This window comes from Biomphalaria glabrata, chromosome 10 (genome assembly GCF_947242115.1).
Source record: "Biomphalaria glabrata chromosome 10, xgBioGlab47.1, whole genome shotgun sequence".
In the NCBI taxonomy this organism is placed as follows: domain Eukaryota; kingdom Metazoa; phylum Mollusca; class Gastropoda; family Planorbidae; genus Biomphalaria; species Biomphalaria glabrata.
The window spans coordinates 8202219-8223725 of NC_074720.1; the positions used below are offsets into that span (position 1 = coordinate 8202219).

The 21507-nt window shown below is 36.8% G+C and overlaps 1 protein-coding gene across 2 annotated transcripts in view; it reads right to left on the bottom strand.

Moving 5' to 3' along the window:
- Positions 1 to 1272: 1272 nt before the first annotated feature.
- Positions 1273 to 21507, bottom strand: part of LOC129928728 (uncharacterized) — a 196617-nt gene continuing 176382 nt past the window's right edge. For both annotated transcript variants that reach the window (XM_056044462.1, XM_056044463.1), the window contains exons 3-4: positions 6111 to 6263; positions 1273 to 2057 (exon numbers count right to left, since the gene is read on the bottom strand). In XM_056044462.1, the coding sequence (XP_055900437.1) occupies positions 1816 to 2057; positions 6111 to 6263 (395 nt within the window). In that variant the 3' untranslated portion in view covers positions 1273 to 1815. The remainder of the gene's footprint in view (positions 2058 to 6110; positions 6264 to 21507) is intronic.

A 21507-nucleotide genomic window follows, 5' to 3' on the forward strand; every position in this document is an offset into this window, starting at 1 on the left:
TAAAAATCACCTAGTTATGGTTTACATTATTAAAAATCACCTAGTTATGGTTTACATTATCACAAAATCACCTAGTTATGTTTTACATTATCACAAATCACCTAGTTATGTTTTACATTATCACAAATCACCTAGTTATGTTTTACATTATCACAAATCACCTAGTTATGGTTTACATTATTAAAAATCACCTAGTTATGGTTTACATTATCACAAAATCACCTAGTTATGTTTTACATTATCACAAATCACCTAGTTATGTTTTACATTATTAAAAAATCACCTAGTTATGTTTTACACTATCACAAATCACCTAGTTATGTTTTACATTATTAAAAATCACCTAGTTATGGTTTACATTATTAAAAATCACCTCGTTATGTTTTACATTATCACAAATCACCTAGTTATGTTTTACATTATCACAAATCACCTAGTTATGTTTTACATTATTAAAAATCACCTAGTTATGGTTTACATTATTAAAAATCACCTAGTTATGGTTTACATTATCACAAAATCACCTAGTTATGTTTTACATTATCACAAATCACCTAGTTATGTTTTACATTATCACAAATCACCTAGTTATGTTTTACATTATTAAAAATCACCTAGTTATGGTTTACATTATTAAAAATCACCTAGTTATGGTTTACATTATCACAAAATCACCTAGTTATGTTTTACATTATTAAAAATCACCTAGTTATGTTTTCCACTATGTCTTACACACAGAGATCACAGATGAATAGCGTGTAATGAACATGTTTGTAGCTGACGGCGCTTGTTTCTATTTCACATTTTCATCTTGTCAAAACGAAACACAAACAAGCATTGAGCACCAAACATCCTAAAGTGGCGACGTACACACGTTTGCAGAGTCCTTGAATGTCTCATATTTTCATTTCTGCAAAAAGAGTTTGGCGCCTTATAAATCTCGTAGAATATAATGTTTGAGGCGTACTTTTGATAGATGCGCCGGTGCATACTTTGTACAATCCGGTACTGGTCATGTATTGATAAAGCTGGATCACAGTACTGTTCCCCCCCAAAAAAAACGTATTGAAGTTTAAAATTAATATATATATATAAATGTGGTATGTACAATAGTGCACACAGGAACCAATGCATTACTTAAACTTAGTAGATTTGAGATTTGTTCTGGAGGGCTTATTGCCAACTTTATATTTGTAAGAAATACAAGAAATTCTTATAATTTTTCAGACGGGAAGCGATCAAGAGTAGGCTCCTTTATTTTCATTCTAGACGTTTTATACTTGTAAATTAGAGAGAGAGAGAGAGAGAGAGAGAGAGAGAGAGAGAGAGAGAGAGAGAGAGATCCTTTTAATATTCCTGGAGAGTTATTTCTCTTTATTTTATCGTCTGCTTTTGGAAATCTTGAGAGTTATGGGCCTTAGTTTAATGCTCTGGTTCTTGATGTATATTTAGATATGAGTTACATTCTCCTTGCCGGCAGAACCCACTTGATTCCATTTGTAAGAGGGTTTTTTTTTTATGTGTCAATATCAGTGAATTACTTGCCTTTATCTCCCTGCGCATCTAAACAAAAAAAAAAAAGTTCTGAAATGGCGGAGGACATATCGATCACGTTTAGTATTCGTTCTTTAGTGTCTGAACACAAAAAGGGAGGTAATGCATACTAAATAAATTCGTTCGTATGACATCCCTTTTATGTAGGATCGATTCCTTATCAGAGTTCACCCCCTTTTTTTTTTTAATAGAATGAAGCGATATCTGTGCGGGCTTTAACGAAATTGGGCTGTTCCGGGCTCCAAGTGAAAATCCGTCCCGTCAAACGTGTGGCCAGACCCCGACGAGATCAATTAATGTGATTGAGAGAAACACGATAAGCATCCAGTGCGATAAGGGCGCTTGACGAGAAGGGGCGCCATTGCAGTAGGAGGTGTCACAGAAGCAGAAGATGGCGGTGAAATTTCGCTCGTAGTCGTAGTGGTTGTGGCAGCCGTTGGTCTCGTTCATCCCGCCAACATCGCCGAGCTTGTAGCAGGCACGTATCACGCCAACCCAGCCATCTGAAAGCACAGCAAAAAAAAATTGTAAGCCTTTATTCAAATTAAACTTACATAATCTGACGTAAATCTATGAACCTAACACAAAAGAAACCAAACCGATTTTGCACAATGTTTATAAATTTACATATATGCGACGATGATCCAGGGCAGACCCTAACAATTGTGGGGCCTTATGCGAAACGGATTGCGAGGGCCCAGTCTGGGTAGGGATAAGCATAATGTCAAAATTAAGATTTTGTATTAGAAAATAAATTCGTCTTTGCAATGAATTTTTATTAAATGAAAGCTGGAAATGTTTTTTTGTTTTTATCACGGGTGGGTTTGGCACCCTGAAATGACGATTTTTTCTATTTTTCAGGAGATTTCAATAATATTACGAGATTTCCAAGACTTATTCGTATATTTTGCAATTACAGGAGGCCGCGGAAACCCTGTTATTATATAAAAGTTATAATGGTTTAATTTAATAATTTACATCTAGAAATAGCGCGGGAGCCTATGAAAGTGCAGGGTCCACTGCGACCGCATAGGTTGCAATGATCTTAGACCGGCCCTGCGACGATCCTCCTAAAAGTTTCTTCTGACACTAAGTCACTAGGTACACCTAGTTTTTTTGTTGTTTAAATCTAATATATAATGCACAAAGTAAGGCGTATGATGTATGTATGAATGTATGTATATCCCGAATACAAATCAAAACCGTTTGACCAATCTTGATAAAACTTGGCAAACATCATGTCGGAGTCCCTCCCACAACTGGAGGGCCCTAAAAATAGACAAAAAGTTACTAATTGTATCTATTAAAAAAAAAAACTAAACTTTTTAACAATCGGATAAACCCGTTTTCACAGTATTTTTTATTGGCTATGAATATGTCGGCTTAACGGGTAAATCCATGTTTATACTCGTGGCAAAATAAAAAAAAATGTGGATGGAACATTCTCCACGTTTGACACAGATCTCAATCCAATCCACTAGATCAGTAATACCCAAACTAAGGCCAGCAGGCCGTGGGTCATATCCGGCTTGTATTGTATAAAAGTTAGAACTATGCTTTTACGTTAGTTTTTGTTTTCAGCTAAGGAATCTGACTTTTTTTTTTTCTCTACGATCTTCCTGCGAGGTACTGAACCAGAAAAAAAGAAGGTAAACTGACAAAGTGATAAGTAAAACAAGTAAAGACAGTTTGTGTGGAAACACAAACTCAAAAATCGGCCCCCGAAGTGGTCGACCTAAAGTCTTCACCAGGATTCGAACACGGGACTTCCGTTTCCAAGTGCTTTATCCCTCAGCCACAGCATCTCCATATATTCATTTAGCGTACACTTATATTTTTTAAAATAATAATTATTAACCTTATCCATACATTCAAAATTAATAACATGTTACATGTAATAAAGAGAAACTAAAAAAGATTTATTCTTCTAACAAACTTAGATAAATTGGCAACACGAAAAATACATAATTCTTGACCTACTTTTTCTATGAATGATGCTTTAGTTATTAATGAAGAAGTCCATGACCTATTTAAAAAAGTTACCTCCCCTGAAGTTTTTCATTGAAAAGTGGTGTAATTTTTTTAAAAATCTGCTTGCAAATATAATTTTTAAAATTAGATGGTTCACTTTTGGAAAAGAAAAAGTAGCTGTTGCATCAGAACTTTGAGTGATCTAAAATATCATGATGTCCAATTTTCATTTTCTCTTCTAGTTTTTGAGATTTAAACGGGACGGACGGAAGCACAGACGGACAGACAGGCCACACAAAATAATAGCGTCTTTTCCCCTTTTCCCACTAAAAAAAAAAGGAAAAATAGTGCTGTGCATTTGTGTGTGCTATTTACTATGTACTGTAGGGCCCTTCGTTAAGATTTACTCTATTCACAGAAAGACGTTCTTGACTCGTCTCTGGGTCATGCATCTAAATGCCGGGTTGCAGAAACAAAAATAAAAAGATTTGTAGGTGGAGGTATAAAAAAAGGGGGTCTAAGAACTCGCCCACGGACAGGACCTAATTCAATTATCGCTGATATCTAAAAGAAGCGAGTTTCTGTCTTTCGTCTCATCGCAAAGGGAAGCAGGCCTACATCTTCAAATATATTCAGTTCAACAAACAAAATTTATTTTATAATCAAAATGTCTTATGCAGCAGAGTTCCTATTACTAATAAAAACAAAACAATGATGTTTTTACGAACTCTTCTTATTATTATTATAGCTTTTATATAGCGCTACTTTCATGCTTATAGCATGCTCAGAGCGCTTTTTGGACCAGTGGGGGGGGGGGGGGTATCTAGGAGTTGGTTTTTCGTTTTTGCTGCCTTTAGGCGCTCAGTAAACACAACTCTGCTCGAGTCGGGTGTCGAACCTTGAGCCCCCTTCTAGGTAGCCAAGCCAAGCCAAGTTCAAGCGCACTTGGCCTCTCGACCACGCTTCCCACTCTTACTCTATAGTGCGTCCATCGTGGTTCCATGACGACTACTTTCGTCATCCAGTAGACTGAGGGATTTACACTGCTGTTTTGTGCCTCCTTATGTGGCTGCTGTGACCTATATGAATCCGGAATGTTCGGCTGAATGCTCTGCAATTTTTGGTGCCAGTCTTCTAAAGAAGTATGTCAGAGATGCGATTGTCTGCAGATGTGGCCTAAATATCGCAACTGAGACTGCATCAGGATTTTGTGGAGCCTTTTAGTCGTGGAAGTGGTTCAGTTTTTTTGTCATGTTCTCTGTATACTGTCCACGTTTCTGAGGCATAAAGCAATGTAGGAGAGGATAACAGCTCGATAGACCCCAAGCTTAGTAGTTGTGGTGATACCTCGTCTATTCCAGACATTTTTAGACAGTCTACTATAGGATGCACTTTCCTTGGCGATACGCCAGTCGATTTCATTACCGATGTTTCCTTTCCAGCAAAGTGTGCTGCCAAATTAGGTGAATCTGTCCCCTGCATTTATGTCTTGTCCTAGCTTCCTATCGGCCTACCAACATATTTACATAAGCAAATATCTTTCTAGCTACTTAAATATCTCAAGGATAAATACTTAATTACGTAAAAGTACTTCTCCTCTCCCCTACCGGTATATGTACGATAAGAAAAAAAAATGCAAAAACAAAATTACTTATTTTAAGTTAATTTAAAAACAGAACTCACTTCCTTGTCTTGCTTATTGCCATCATCGGATAGTATACTATAGCTCTAATTTAATTCTAGTCAACATTGCGTAATTGTTCCTTTGTTATTTGGCTTCATGTCAGATTTGAAACATTGTTGTTTTTTTGTACTAAATCCCTTCTTCAACAAGTTTCTACATTTCTAATAAGATCATGCTTCACGTTAAAAAACTTTAGTCGGTTGAATCCGTACGCTTGAGGAAAAATTAGACAATATGATTAAAATCATAAACCAAAGACTTTAAAAAGTACAAATGCGTATGCTGATAATTTTGTTCAGTTTAATTTTGAGAAGTAATCGTAACTCATACCGCCGTAAGCCCTCATTTGTTTGAGATCCAGTTCACATTCAAAACAACATCTTTTTAAAGGAAAGAACATAAAGTGCGAGAAAAAAAAAATGACAATAGATATAGAGAAATGTGGGGACTATATATGGCATTAAAAATATTACGTAGTGCTAAAAGTTTAAAAAAATATTTAAAACATATACAGAATTTCAAATCACTTCTTCTCTTCTGTATCCTGGATACACCAACATGATAGATATTTATAGATCTTTAATTATTAAAAATACTACTCATAATATATATTTGATTTTTCAACATGTGATTTAAAGAGATTGATTTTCATTTGATTGATTTTCTAGTCGTTGCAATGTAGTAAAGTGTACTTTAAAAAAAAAAGTCAAATAAAATTATAAGATTTATTAAAAATGTCAAATCTATGTTCAGTTGAAACGTGACTTTCTGTCAGGCCTAAACTAGTTGGCGATGCCAAATCTATATCTACATCTAGTTTAAACATAACATCAACCTAGGCCAAGATTACCTGGCAATTTTAAATCTAGATCTAGTTAAAGTAAACCAAACTTCAACTCACTGGAGTCGGGAGGCTGCTCCTGCTTTCCACACTTGTATTGGTCAGTGTTGCCCCCTGTGTTACACTCGCTGGCCTGGAACTGGTAGGCTTTGAAGGCGTTGCCACATGCTGAGGAGTGACTGTTATCACAGCTGTAACACTTGATGGCAGAGACTGTGAAGAAAACGTCCAGGATGAAAGACGGAATCAATATATAAGCAAAAAGATTCAATGAACATAGGACACACTCACTTTGAGCAAAGAGATGTCAACAGGATTCTCAAACTTGATTTATCGGAAGCTACATAAAACCACATTCCTGTTCCTATGTAATGTGTTACTTGTATAGAAAAACCACAGCCCAAACTGTCAAAAAGGAATATGGGGGAATTTCCCCAGTATGCTCAGCCTTTGGCCTCGATTCGGACCCGAACGTCTTGGGATACGAATAATTAGTAATAGGAATGTAAACATTTTCATCTGTTTGGATCTCTCCCAGACAGAACAGCTTGTTCAGACAGGCAAGTTTAAACTTCCATGAGTCTTAGACTCAACTCTTTGGACAATTATGATGGACAGCGGGCAGGGTTCGAACCCTGGTCGACATTCTGGATCTCATAACACACAGCCAGGCAGCTTCATACAACGTTTAGTCGGATACCAGTTTTCTGTATTCCTTATGCAAATTTTAAGTTTCAAAAAGTTATTGGAGCATATCTCCTTCAGTTTTGTATTCGAGCTTTAAAATACAATTCAAAAGCGAACGGCTGCAGCGAACAATTTGCGAAATCAATGTATTAATTAACTTTCTTATATCTAATAACAATTAACAGAAAATGTTTATTTTCGTTTAATGAGGCTAAGGCAGCAATTGGAGCCTTGATGACCTACTAACTATCGTAAAAAAAAAACGCAAGCTATGATTCTATAGCCATATTACAAGATCTTCGGTGCTCGCAAAGACCTGCCTTCAGGGAACAGTACCAGGAAAAAGAAGAAGAGGCAGACAGAGAAAGCGGTGGTAAGACAACATAAAAGAATGGACGGGCCTGCCATTTAAAAAGGTTCTATCAAAGGCAAAAGACAAGCGAATAATTCAGAATGTGATTCATCGAGATATTACTTTTAATATTCAAAATAAGACTTTTGCTGGAATATTCCTTGCCTCTGGAGGGGGCGCTTCTGAGTTTGTGCGATAACACACAACTCTCTTTGTAAGTTTGTTTTAATAATTTTTGTTTTTAGTTCTGTGTGCTATAGTTAAGAACCGCTGAATTTTCAAGCGATCGTTTCTCACTGAAGGTTTAATAAGTGCGTAGGAATTCTCAAATTCAATCTCAGGATCCGTTTCTATCTCTCCCCAGTGGCCAACTTGGGAAATATAATTAAATAGAGGAGATTCTTGGGGGGTAGTGGTCATTGCGCTGACCACCCCACACTATCCTTGTTCACCACAGAAACAGGTGCCGAGGGAATGACCAGTGATGTCATCAAGGAAAATATTGCTTTGGACGGTGCACGTCTTGAGGATGAAGTCAGATCAAATTCCATCAACGACACTTAGCAGGACGCTACTTGGGAATAAAGGAAAAAAAAAAGGCGCCGGAATACAAGGAAGTGCACACCAGAAAAACAACAACAAAATAAAAAATAAAGGAATTATCATGGGAACATGGTACTGTCGTATACGTTGGTATTATAAATAAAATTAAGAACACACTAAGGCGTATAGATTGTTCTGCATGTTGAGGGTTGTAAAATGAATGAGTTCGATCAGCTTTTAACAAATTCGCAGAATACTCAGAATTCTCACTCAATTAGTCTTATATAACGACACAGACTCTCCCTTTATTTACATTGTTTTATAAGATAAAATTAGGAACCAATCAGATTATGATTATAAAATTTTCTTTCTTATAAATTGCAACAAAAAGTAACTCATTAGATTGAGACGTCTATTTCTCGGATAATTGTGAAAATTGCCGCTGGCGACTATGTAGCAGCCTTTATGACGCTGCTGTGGAAATGAGATAGTGACAGTTCGAAATGTTCGTTTAAGTGTTAAACACTTGTTATAAGACATTCTAACCAACGCCAGTATATTTGATACAGGGACGCATCATGTGTCCTAGATGCTGCATGTATTCGTAAACACTATGTATCCTTGATACACCATGCATCCTTGACTTACAGTGTATCCTTGACACACCATGTATCCTTGACACACCATGTATCCCTGACATATCATGTACCCTTGACACACCGTTTATCCCTGACACACCGTGTATCCCTGAAACACCGTGTATCCTTGACACACCATGTATCCTTCACACACCATGTATCCCTGACACACCGTGCATTTCTGAATACAATGTATCCTTAACACACTATGTATCTTTGACACACCATCTATCATTTACACATCAAGTATCATTGACTTAGCATGTATCCCTGACACTCCATGCATCCTTGACACACCTTGTATTTCTAACATACCATGTATCCTTGACACACCATGAACCCCTGACACATCATTGACACGTAGTATATTCCCGAACTCGTTACATTGACTGAATCGAATAGTGTCGAATACCCTTGTGTATCTTTTTTCAACAAAATATTTCGGAAGAGACGTTGTTATGTATTAAAAGTTACAGTCGTGTAAATTAAACTTGACTTACAAATACAACACAGGATGCCAAAAACAAAACAAAACATAGAACTTTGTCTAAATTAGTCTACAAGATATTTCATAAGGTATAAACATTACTTGGCACTGTCCAATAAAGTCAGAAACTCATAAACTGTTGCATTCTTAAAGAATAAAATATGTTTTTTTTCCCACCTCAAAGACATAGCCCCAGGCTTTTATCATGCTAACAAAGACCCCTATGCTATTTCCACGTCAAGAAAAAGCCACATGCTATCGTCATGTAAAGAAATGGATATCTTATTTTCACGGAAAAGAAATAAGCCTTTGCTATTCTCAGCCCACACAAATCAAATCGCTTGAAATGTATTCTCAGACCAACACTCAGACAAGGGGAGAAAAACTAGACATCGGCTGCTGTTATTTTTTCTTTGTTAGTGATGCGGACTTTGGTCTCAAGATGCTTGTTAGACACGCGAATCCTACATCTCCTATTACTAACGGCAGACCGTCCTCTGGGCCGTCTCCAATGTTGTTTTAACACAATGATTCCCACAGAGACCTGAATTGCCATCTTCACTAACTTCTTTTTAATTTCATCAGCATTCCGAAACCAAGAGATCGTCTTGGAAACGAGACAGCAAGAATTGGAAATGAAGTAATTTTTTTGAACTGACGCAATTCAAGTTATTAAATTTCAGATAAACATTCCTTATACATTTTTTTGTCTTCTTCTTTCTGTCTTATAAATAATTTGACACCAAAAGCTGAGATACAAAAGATCTATCTGGATGGACAGTTGAGACGCGACATTGTTAGAATGTTACATTTATTTTAAACAAAATCTGACTGGAATTCCAAAGATCTTAGGCCTCACCATATCTTCAAAATGATAAAAGGGAAATAAATAAGAGTATCTTATTCAATGCTAAGAGAAATGAAATTATTTTTTCGTTTCTTAATTTCAGTTTTTATACTTCCCTAGTATTAAATAACTTTCACGAGCTCAACAGCTCAACATGTCTATAATGTGAGAAGCACTGATCAGAAGTGGACTAACGAAGTGCTTTGTTCTGGCAATGAATAATCACAACGGATAGACATCTTCTTTGTGAGAGAGAGAGAAAAAAAAAAAGAGAGAGAGAGAGAGAGAGAGAGAGAACTCGATTTATTTCACTGTCTAAAAATACTACATATACCCAGGTTAGACATCGCGCTAAAATATTGACAATTTCTTAACACTTTCTCTCCTAAGTGACCATACCAGCGTTGATTCCACAAGAATGTGGTAAATAATTACGGAGAAAAAGAGTTAAAGTACTTTTCATAAAATATAACGTGGTAGTCTTAATTAGTGTTACAGATCAGTGCGAAGAACACAATAGTTGACTTCTGTAATATAACTGTATATGGTATAATTGAAGTTTTTATTTCTCAAGATAATGCCACTTTCATTGTTGACCTTTTGGTCATCACCACTTAGCACTTTCAAGATGATCCATTTTATAAAAATATGTATTAGCTTTTCTATTTTCTCAAGACCATTTTTTTTTCTAAGGAATTGACTGACACATTTAATATTACTTTTCATTTGTGACATTTACTTTCCCTAGTTATAGATTCTGTGGAATTTTACATTTTGTTAATAGCGACATGTTCCTTTGCAACATCTCATGCGACGAAAGAGGCCAATCCTTGATACACAACAGTGGTCACAGGCAGGGGCGTAGCTAGTGATTTGGGGGGACCGTGAGGGGCTTGATCTTTTTAGGAGCCGCTGCATTTTGACATTCGACATTATGACATGAGATAATGTATTTAATAGAAGTCTAAATTCCCATTGGTACAGTATATAAGTAAAATTAACAAAAATAAATAAATCGATAAGACTCTCTTAATGAATAATACCGTTTTTTGTAGGCGAGATAATGCACAAGTGACAAATCTCGATTCATATCGCCTCGCGTCATGCTTTCTGTGCAGCAAAGGTCATCTATAACATCTATAACATCACCAAACTAAATTCTGTCTATCCTTTTTGACTCCACATGAATGGCAAGATTACATAGCAGTAGCGTAATATTTAATATTTAATGTTAAATAAATAGGACACCATTTGCCCCCCCCCCTTTTAAGTAGGGGCCCAGCGGAACTTTCAAATTTGAATTCCCCTTCCTCACCCTAGCTACGCCACTGGTCACAGGTTGGGCACACGTGATCACCTCTGTAGCACTTTCACCCTTCTTTCTGCTTCTTGTGTGTACGCCATCTGCAATCCTGGATCCTTCCTTATGCTTTCATCATTAGCTGGTGCTTGAGGTTATTTTTAGAATCTCATCTAGTGGCCACTGTATGAAGCATATAGAATTTCTACTGCTTACTAAGCTTTGGGATGGAGTACGGATTCATTGTTAGATAAATAATATGTATACAGACATGTTCGGTATTTGTCAAATAAATGTGAAAAAAATTTAATATAAATGTTGTTTAATGCGTTTCTAGTTGTATACTTTCAGAAGAACAAAAGTATCTGAAATTCAGGGCCGGATTGAAGTACGTGGAGGCCCGGGGGCATAATTTATGTGGAGGCCCCAACACTTTTTCGAAAGCTTGAATGAAAGTTCACTAATTAATAAAAAAAAATACTGTCTAAAGCATTTCAAATTATAAAAGGAAGTACATGTAAATTAAATTTAATTCTCATTCGTTTAAAAAAAAAATTATATGCATATTTTAGTAACCACAAATGTACATTTTTAGGGTTTACGCCATGTAGAGAGCAGAGCCTATAAACACGTGACATTTACAATTATTTTTTGTTTTTTTTAAACAATTCCTCCGTTGTGAAGCTAACGTCTTTTCCTAGCAGCGATGACTTTGAACTAATGTTATGATAGATTTTTAGGAAAAAATATTTGTGTTTAACCTTACCCCCTCCCCCCCCCCTATTAATTGCAGGCCTGAGCCATTGTCTCCTTTTTGTCCCCCCCCCCCCTTTGTGGGACTTTGCACTCCTTTATAACTCTTGTTTATGATCTCAACCAGTGGAAATGTGTTTGTGTTGAACTGTTGCTAATACAAACACAAACATTGGCAATAGTTCAAAAAAAAAGTTCAAACCAAAAACTTTCAATTTCATAATTTTCGGAATATTAATGAAAGAGGGAAATCTAAAGTAAGAGTAGCAAAATATGTTTTTTTGGACTTTAAAACTGACCTCTCCCCAACCGCAATCAAAATTTTCAATGAACTCTCCTGAGACTATCGAATGAGGTCGAAATTTCCAACAAGGACTCGGGTAAAGGTTATCGCTGCCAAAAACCTAGAAAAAAGCTTTTTTTAAAAAAAAAAAACAGTTCACACGGAATATAAAAAATTTTTAAACGTAGGAAATGTGTCTACAGGCTGTCATAAGACCGAGTTGTAAGCGCTTGGTTTCCGAACCAAGGTGTCCGTGTTCGAATCTCAGTGAAGACTGGGATTTTTAAAACATTCTCTAATGGGTACCTGGCATTAGTTGGAGAAAGTAATGTGGCTGGTCGTTGTGCTGGCCACATGACACCGCGTTAACAATCGGCCTTGGAAGCAGACGCCTATTACATCATCTACCCTATAGATCGCAAGGTCTGTCAACTTGTCGTGTTACGTCACTGGAGAGAAAATGATAAGCCTAAGAAATAAAAACCTAGATTTTAAGGAAGAAAAACCTAGGGATTAATTACTATAACTGCAGCCGACTTGTTCCGAAATGAAACATTTAAACTTGGAGTGATAGAATTCACCCAACCGCAAACTGCATTAGTAACTGAAAGTGGAAATCTCTTTCGTTGGGAGTTTAGCTCGAGGGCACTGGAAGGAATCAGGAAAGTTAACAAGACATTTTGTTCCTCAGTTATTGTTGTGTGTTTGCACCCGAGTTCATGTATTTTTTTTTTTAAAGCATTTCTTTAGCGCACGTTTCTGTAGTTGGCGCCTGTTTCTGTAGTTGGCGAAAGTTTCTGTAGTTGGCGCCTGTTTCTGTAGTTGGCGAAAGTTTCTGTAGTTGGCGCCTGTTTCTGTAGTTGGCGAAAGTTTCTGTAGTTGGCGCCTGTTTCTGTAGTTGGCGCCTGTTTCTGTAGTTGGCGAAAGTTTCTGTAATTGGCGCCTGTTTCTGTAGTTGGCGAAAGTTTCTGTAGTTGGCGCCTGTTTCTGTAGTTGGCGAAAGTTTCTGTAGTTGGCGCCTGTTTTTGTAGTTGGCGAAAGTTTCTGTAGTTGGCGCTAGATTCTGTAGTTGGCGAAAGTTTCTGTAGTTGGCGCCTGTTTCTGTAGTTGGCGCCTGTTTCTGTCATTAATGCCTGTTTCTGTAGTTGGCGCCTGTTTCTGTCATTAATGCCTGTTTCTGTAGTTGGCGAAAGTTTCTGTAGTTGGCGCCTGTTTCTGTAGTTGGCGCCTGATTCTGTAGTTGGCGCCTGATTCTGTAGTTGGCGCCTCTTTCTCTAGTTGGCGCCTGTTTCTGTAGTTGGCGCCTGCTTCTGTAGTTGGCGCCTGCTTCTGTAGTTGGCGCCTGCTTCTGTAGTTGGCGCCTGTTTCTGTAGTTGGCGCCTGTTTCTGTATTTGGCGCCTGGATCTGTAGTTGTCAGAACTGGGCAGTCAAAACTTACTTATGTCAGAAGTGGGCAGTCCACAATTATATATGTCAGTACTGGGTACTCAAGAAATACTAAGTACATAAAGTCACGACTTGTGAGCTAAATTTCCCACACGAGAAAACAGCTAAGAGTGGACGAGACAGGACTAAAAACGATGTCATGTGGATGGTTGTTGGTATACTAATAAGCAAACTAAAATGATTTAGCACAGAGAGTGAATACTACCACATTTGCATGAATTCTATTGGAAGGTGGTGTGAAATTAAAAATAAGCTAAATTTACTAAATACTTATTTTTTAAAAAAAAGCTTATCTAAGGTTCTAATGATTAACCACAAGATCACTGCCATATATCTCAATACTACAAGGTTTAACTCACTTCTGTCTATATACAATAAAATTAATAAAATTACAACTAGTCCAATTAACTTTATTGATTCGTTTATTGTCATCAAATTAGAATAATCGTGCAGGATTTCAACTTGATCTGAAAATTGGGAGCGGGAGATAAAACGTGAACAAAATTTGTAGCAGACGATTTAGTTTTAATACAAGCTGTGTAATAATAAATAAGAAAGATGTATTGATTCACGAAAAAAATATCATTAGAAGATGAATATCTCATGGGGGTTGCGGTGGTCGAGTTGTTAAGCCTTGGCTTCCGAACCTGGGGTCCTGGGTTCGAATCTGAAGACTGGGATTTCTGGATTTTTATGGCGCACCTGAGTCTACTCAGCTCTAATGGGTACCTGACTTAAGTTGGGGAAAGTAAAGATGTGGCAGATATAATAAATGACGTGTCAATCAGCTCGCGTGAACGATTAAAGAACAAGATAGATTTTGAATTATTTTCATTGGCTCTCGATGAGTCAACTGATGTAACGGGTGTAGCACAGTTGGCAATATTCATAAGGGCCTGTGACAGGAATTTTGAGATACATGAGAAGCTACTTGTTCTATGCATAACGCCACAACAAGCTAGGATGTTTTTGAGAAATAACAGGATGTGATATTGCAGTACAATTTACCTTTGGTAAAGCTAGCTAGTCTAACAACGGATGGCGCACTAATCATTATGAAATGGTTTTGATGTGAAGCTACTTGCGAAAATAAGAGAGACTAATACTAATTTTAAATTTGCTCATTTTCAATGCGTCATTCACCAAGAAACATAACGCACAAAGCAATTACATAAGTCATAAGACTGGTTCCAGTCACTATCAATTTTATTCATGCCCGTGGCTTAAATCATCGCCAATTTTCAATGTTTCTGAAGGACATTGGACACGAAATTTGCTGGCTCTTTTGTCATAAAGAATTGAAGAGATTTGTTGTACTGCGTGAAGAAATTGTATTGTTTCTGAACATGAAAGGTGAACCTGTTGAACATTTCCATTCTGACGAATGGGTTTAGGATTTGGCATTTGCAATTGATCTCACTGGTCACCTGCAAGACTTGAATTTGAAACTTCAAAGTATAGACTAAATTGCGTGTGATCATGTGAAGTGCTTTCAAGCAAAATTATGACTGTGGATAAACCAAATACGAAGAGAAAATCTTGTTCACTTCTCAACGTGTCAGAGATATAAAAAAGATTAAATACGGCTACAACATTTGGTAAATATGTCTTACACCTGGAATCGTTAGTAGATGCTTCCACTGGCCGTTTTCATGACTTCGTTTGATACGAGCAAGAATTTTCGTTGTTTTTATCTCCATTTTCATTTGCTTCTGAAAATGCTGCTGGTGTGCAACTAGAGCTGATAGAATAGCAGTTAGATTCTTTGTTGAAAGCGAAGTATAAAGAAGTGGCTGCGCCAAATTTTAGTTATTTACCTGAACTGTACTTTGAATTGTGGAAATTTGCAGCCAGAATTCTAGCTATGCTTGCAAGCACAGATCTTTGTGAGCAGTTCTTTTCTATAATGAAAGCTACAAATCACCTCACCGTTCGAGATTATCGGATCACAATTTGTCAGTGATGATAGTGTCAGTGGCAAACAAGCTTCCACCCGATATTAATAAACTTGTATCCCAGAAAAATGTCAAGCATCAGGACATATTGACAAAGTGCGCTTTCATAGTAATTTTTAATTACCAAATTGTACTAGAAATTTAGCTAACTAAGGGACAGGTATGTCATTAATTATTGCATTCTATTGTTTTGTTTCTAATTACATAAAACTAGTAAGCTGTTTTGCAACTGATTTTTGGGTGCGGCCCCTCAGGCTATAGTAAGTTTTTATGCGGCCCATACACCTTAATGAGTTTGACATACCTGCTATAACAGTTTAAATGCATCACATTATTACATTATTTTAATTAAATCATGTTTATTTTTTCTTACATTTCATCTCTGGTGTCCGAGCAAAATAACAATGTAATCTATTAAAGGAAGGTAACTCTTATATTGTCACTACAGCATTTCATTTAATAATAATAATAATAATAATAATAATAATAATAATAATAATAACAATAACTACATGTGAGCCTAATCATTGTGAAAGTGTTCTATATGATGTATTATATTTGCTTTTGTTTTGGTCAAAGTGTAATCTATTTCTTTAATATTACAATGCATATTGACTAATTGAAATACTTGAATTAATTGTATGAGTAAACAGTAGATGTAAAATATTATTACATTCATTCTACATTGTTTGCTTTTTAAATACATCTTATTTAAATATAGTAATACATGAATCATCTATATTTAGGCTATATGACAGAGTTGCCTACAAGTACGCATCTAGTTATTTTGTACGCTAATGGACACGAAAATACGCAAATAAGCATTTCCCCTCTAAAGCAAACACAAAATGATTATATAGATCAAGGCATCAATGCCTGGATTTGGCTATTTCTATTAGATCTACCACGAGATAATATCACTTTTGCGCGCGCGAAGATTTATAATATATAATATACTAGATTTTCCTGATCTAAATAGAGCGGGGTTCCTTTCAATGTGTCAGTTTAAACGAAGTTTTCAAACTGATTGGGAATTAATTGATTAGTTCTAATTCATCTAGACTTGATCTAGAACTAGATCTAGAGATATTTACAATGTCAGGCACCTATTATAAAATTTTCGTAAATCTAGATTTAGAATTAAGATCTAGATCTAAATAAATCTAGACTGTTCTAGATTTAGATCTAAATCTAATTCTAGTTTATATTCTAGAACAACTTCAAGCATCAGCAATCAGAACTCATAACTTTATCTCAACAGCTATTCAGCAAACTAAATAGCATCAGCTTATATATTAGAAACAAGTTCAATGACTAATTAGTATTAGTATTATCTGCCTGGAAAAAAATCTTTAAAATGTTTGCTATTGGTGATTGTAGAGGATGCCAAAGCTTTCATTGCTAACTCTGCAAAGAATGGCATTAAAGAAGAAAATCTGAATTCTTTCTTTCAAAATGTGTTAAAATATTTCCAGTGTCTGGATACCTTGTAAAGAAATTGCCTATAAGCAAAACTACTATTATAGAATTAGATGTCACTGATCCAGCTTAGCAAACCATTACATCTGGTGTAAGTCTGATTTCACATGTAACAAAATTTCCATTCTTTTTAATGAACTTACTGTTGCCGCTATTATGGAATGTGAAATACACTAGAGGCATTATGATCATAAAACCATGGTCAAGTGACAAAAAAGGTATCATTCTAACATATTCCAGAAAAGTCTATGACAAAAGTGTACACACATTTTGACAAATGTACAAAATGTCTTATATAACTTTATGTTGTGTTAACTTTAGGATTGGTGCATTTCATGTATGGTACGTGCTTGAATGATTTTAATCTTTCCTGAGTATATTTCTTTATATTTAGGAAAATACACATTTGCCACTCAAAATACACATTTCCAGGTCAGGGAAAACACATTTCCATTTCAGCATGTAGGCATCTCTGTATATGTCTTCCAATTCTTTCAAGTAACAAACATTTCTGCATGGAAAGCGAGCTTGAAACCACAATGGACTTTCTACTCAGTAGGTTGAACATTAATTTCTTGACAAAGTTGCTTGAAATACCATCGTCTGCTAACTAGACGAAGCTGATGTAAAACAGATTTATTACGCTGTGGGAAGTCACCAGGTTTCCATACCCGCGACGACCAATAGACATTCAGAATATCTGAAGATTCAGCATGTCACTCGGAGTCCCGACATGTTACATGGTTGACCAATGGCATTGGCCCTTTCGATGATGTGTAGTGACCTAGTTCAGTTTAGAGATCATGTTAGTTTTGTAAATTAGTATATTGTGCATTGTCTTTAGCGACGGTAAAAGTAGTGACGTAATCAGACAGACGAATGACGTAGACAGAACACGGGTACATGACAGGAGAAGAATATGGCTCGGGCTTGTAGCAATATGTATAGTGAATAGACCACTAATTAAAACAACGGATCATCCCCATCTGTAAATAAACATCAGTTGAAGTATTCACACATTTTTATCAAGTCTGTTAGAGATATTTGTTGTGTCCCTTGGATGTGTTCAGACTCGCATTAGAAGAAGTGAAGTAGAATTAGACAACACACACAATCCAAGACAGGACAGATCCAAAGCTTGAGGAAATGGACCTCATTCACCAAATCGTAAACAAACAACATTTAGCCACCCCCACCCTACCACCTGGCTATCTCTTCCCCCCCCCCCTCTATCCCCAACCTGTACCTCCCTTCCCTATCTCCACACATGTACTAAGGAGATCAAATTTCAAAGGCCAAAAAAATATATATATACATCTTTTTTGCGTGTGTGAATAAACCTGGCATGTACCATATAGCAGCAGCACTAGAGTACAATTGTTACTAAGAGAAGTTGAAAATATGACATATATGCAGACTCTGACGAGGAGCCGAGCAGCGGTCCTCCTGCTGGCAGCGACACCGGTGCCAGACTAGCCTCTTTCAAAACCATCGCGGTCCCCTCTCATCCGAATAAAAAGGAGTCTTCCAATTAGTGGAGTTAACTAGACCCTATAGTGCTGCTATTATGTATGCCACATGTCCAGTGGCGTAGAGGGGTACCCGAGAGCCGAGTTCAGGAAATACACATATTCCAAGACTCACAGCGTGCCTGTAGTGTAGCCTGCAGCAATAGGTCTCTGAAGATGATACTGCGTTCGGTGTTATTGATTACATTTGTAATTTATACCAACAATTTTCCACCAATAATTGTTTTTGTACGCTGAATGTTTGTGTTTGTAGGTACAGCGTACCGGCACCTTTTTCAATGTGGGGGGAAAATACTTTTCTATGATGTCAACGTTTCTTATAAGCCTATTTAGTAGTTAAAAAGTTGTGCAGTCCATTACTGTTTAGTAGTATTTATTACTCTATGATAGATTACAGAACCATGTTTATTATATTACTAATTGACTGTCTACTTTACGAGTAATTCATAAATCTCAACGAGTAAGTACGTAACATAATTAAATGAATAGATATCAATAAAAACAAAACAAAACATAGATTTATTTAATTGAGGGCTTTTACATTGCTTATTAATTTAACATTGTTGTATTATTATTTTATTATTAAAAAATGTAACACGTTTGTATTGAATAAAATGTAGCGTAGTGACATTTTAAGAGTTACCTCTCTTTAAAATGGTTCATACTACAGTAACAGTAATACCATAAATATAGTATAATAATACAAATTCGATAATCTGTGGCACTTTACGTGTCCAGAGATGATCCTTTCTGTTTGCAACTTCTTGTGTGACCAAAGAGGTCAATCCTTGATACACAGCTGCGGTCACAGGTTGGGCATATGTAATCACCAGGTGCCGCTGCATTTTCACCCTTCTTTCTGCTACCGTTGTGTATGGCATCTACAATTCGAGACCCTTCCTTTATGCTCTCTCTGCATGTGGATCTATCCAGTGCCACTGATAGTGTCAATTTTGAAGAGCTTCACGTCGCGTTTCCGTATACCGTAAAAGTGCGCGAGCAGCGGCTCTCTTGCCTTCTATTAGATCGTCATACAGAATGACTTGTGGAAGTCGACCTACTGGCATTCTACGAACGTGGCCGATTCTATAATGGCTGTAAGTTAAACTATGTGTAAATTACCAATCTTTACATTGTTACAGCTTGGGTCTAAGTTGGTCATGAACCTGGGCACCATGAACCCCCATGGTAGCTACGCCGCTGCACATGTCATGGTTATTCCTCTTTTGTTTCCCCACCACGCTCCAAGCGCCTTTAGTCTGTGTGTGTGTGTACATGTGTTCGTGTAAGAGGTCGCGCGTGTGTGTGTGAATGCATCTGGTCATGAGTTTGTGTGTTTATGTGAGTGGGGCGAAGACTGGAGAGAAATACAAAACCAAACAAAATATATAAAAAAAAACGGAACAAAGAGAAAATGTTTTTTTTTTTCATTAGTTTCTTCTTGCTATAAATGAAATCCGAGAAAAGTGCAAAGGAAATGAGCGATGACCAATTAGCGGGGAGACATTGATGAGGCAAAGAATAAATAAGACAAAGAAAAATCTGAATAAATAAAAACAAAAATCATGGCAGTGTAATAACAAATAGCTAACGGAGGTGGGGATTGGTTGGAGTCTAACCAATCATTATGTTTCTTTTGAAAGTAAGCGTCACATAAAAGTGTGTTAAAGTATGAGAACACGCCATGCATGCTAGCAATGAATTGTACTTTCTCTAGGATACCAAACAGTGATGTCCTTGCGAACGACGGTATGGGCAGTATAGAGGGTCCTCTTATGGTACGACAGTTACGATGGGCAGGGCACGTATCCCAAATGGGGGACGAACGTATGCCAAAAGCAATATTTTTTTGGTGAGCTAAAAGGTGGTCGACGTAACAGAGGTGCCCCACGGAAACGCTTTAAAGACCAGCTTAGGCGCCAGCTTGCCTTAGCAGACATAGAAGAGAGCAACTGGTTGCATTCGTCTTCAGAACGAGACAGCTGGAGGTCACTTAGAAAGGCCATTTGAGAAAAAAAAATCATCTGCCGAGGACAGACGCAGACATGAAAAGAAAATCTTAATCGACCAACGGCGGACAATGGCGATGCTTACCCTGGATGTGGCTAAATATGTAGGTCACAGATGGGGCTGCGTAGCCACAGGAAATACTGCATTCCTCATTAATCTTCTGACTCGAAGACAAGCCTTATTATTATATCAAATCTACATTCAAACACTTATTACTAATGAAAGGCCGTACAGATTAACTCTTGAAACAAGACAAATTTTGTTAAAATTATTACATCGGTAATAAAAGATAAAGAGGTGCATTGGTTGAGTAATAAAGCGATTGACTTCCCAACTGGATGGTCCCAGGATCAAATCTTGACGAAGACTGGTATTTTTTTTATTCCGGGATCTTTAGGTTGCCTCTGAGTCCACCCAGCTCTAATCGGTACCGGACATTAGTTGGGGAAAAGTAAAGGCCGTTGGTCGTTATATGCTGGCAACATAACTGTAGGCCGAAGAAACAAATCGCTTTTACATTATCCGCCTTATAGACCTCTGAAAGTGAAACTTTACTTTTTTTTAACAGAGAGAGAAAGAGAGAGAAAGAGAAAGAAAGAGAGAAAGAGAGAGAGGGAGGGGGGGGGGAAGAAATAAAAAAATTACAGTTAATATAATCTCTGTTTAATAAACAGGGGACATAATCGATAGTGTTCACGATAAATGTGAAACACAGTAGTCTCCTATGTGTTCAGTTTTTGATCTTGAAGAACCGAATTACGCTCTTCAAGCAATAAAGTGCAGTAACAGAAATATAAGAAAATGCGTTATGGGTGAATATGAAGGCGACATAACGTAATCTAGAAAAAAATGTAAGAAAATAAAAAGAGGAATTATTGTGATATATTTCGAAACAAAGAGACAAGCTAATAGAACGGCACTAATAGGAATTCATGGCTCCAAAATATGGAATGTTTTGACTTAGAGACAATGGCGCGACTAGTAGAAACAAGAATTAAGGAATAGCGCAACATAAACAGACTACTTTTGAAGACTGTAGAGAGAGAGGCAGTTTTTAAGAACGTAGAGATTTAGCTTGACGACATTCGACAGTTCCCTTCCTTATTATAAAACGTTTTGTTCGACATTCACTATCAGGGTCGACTAG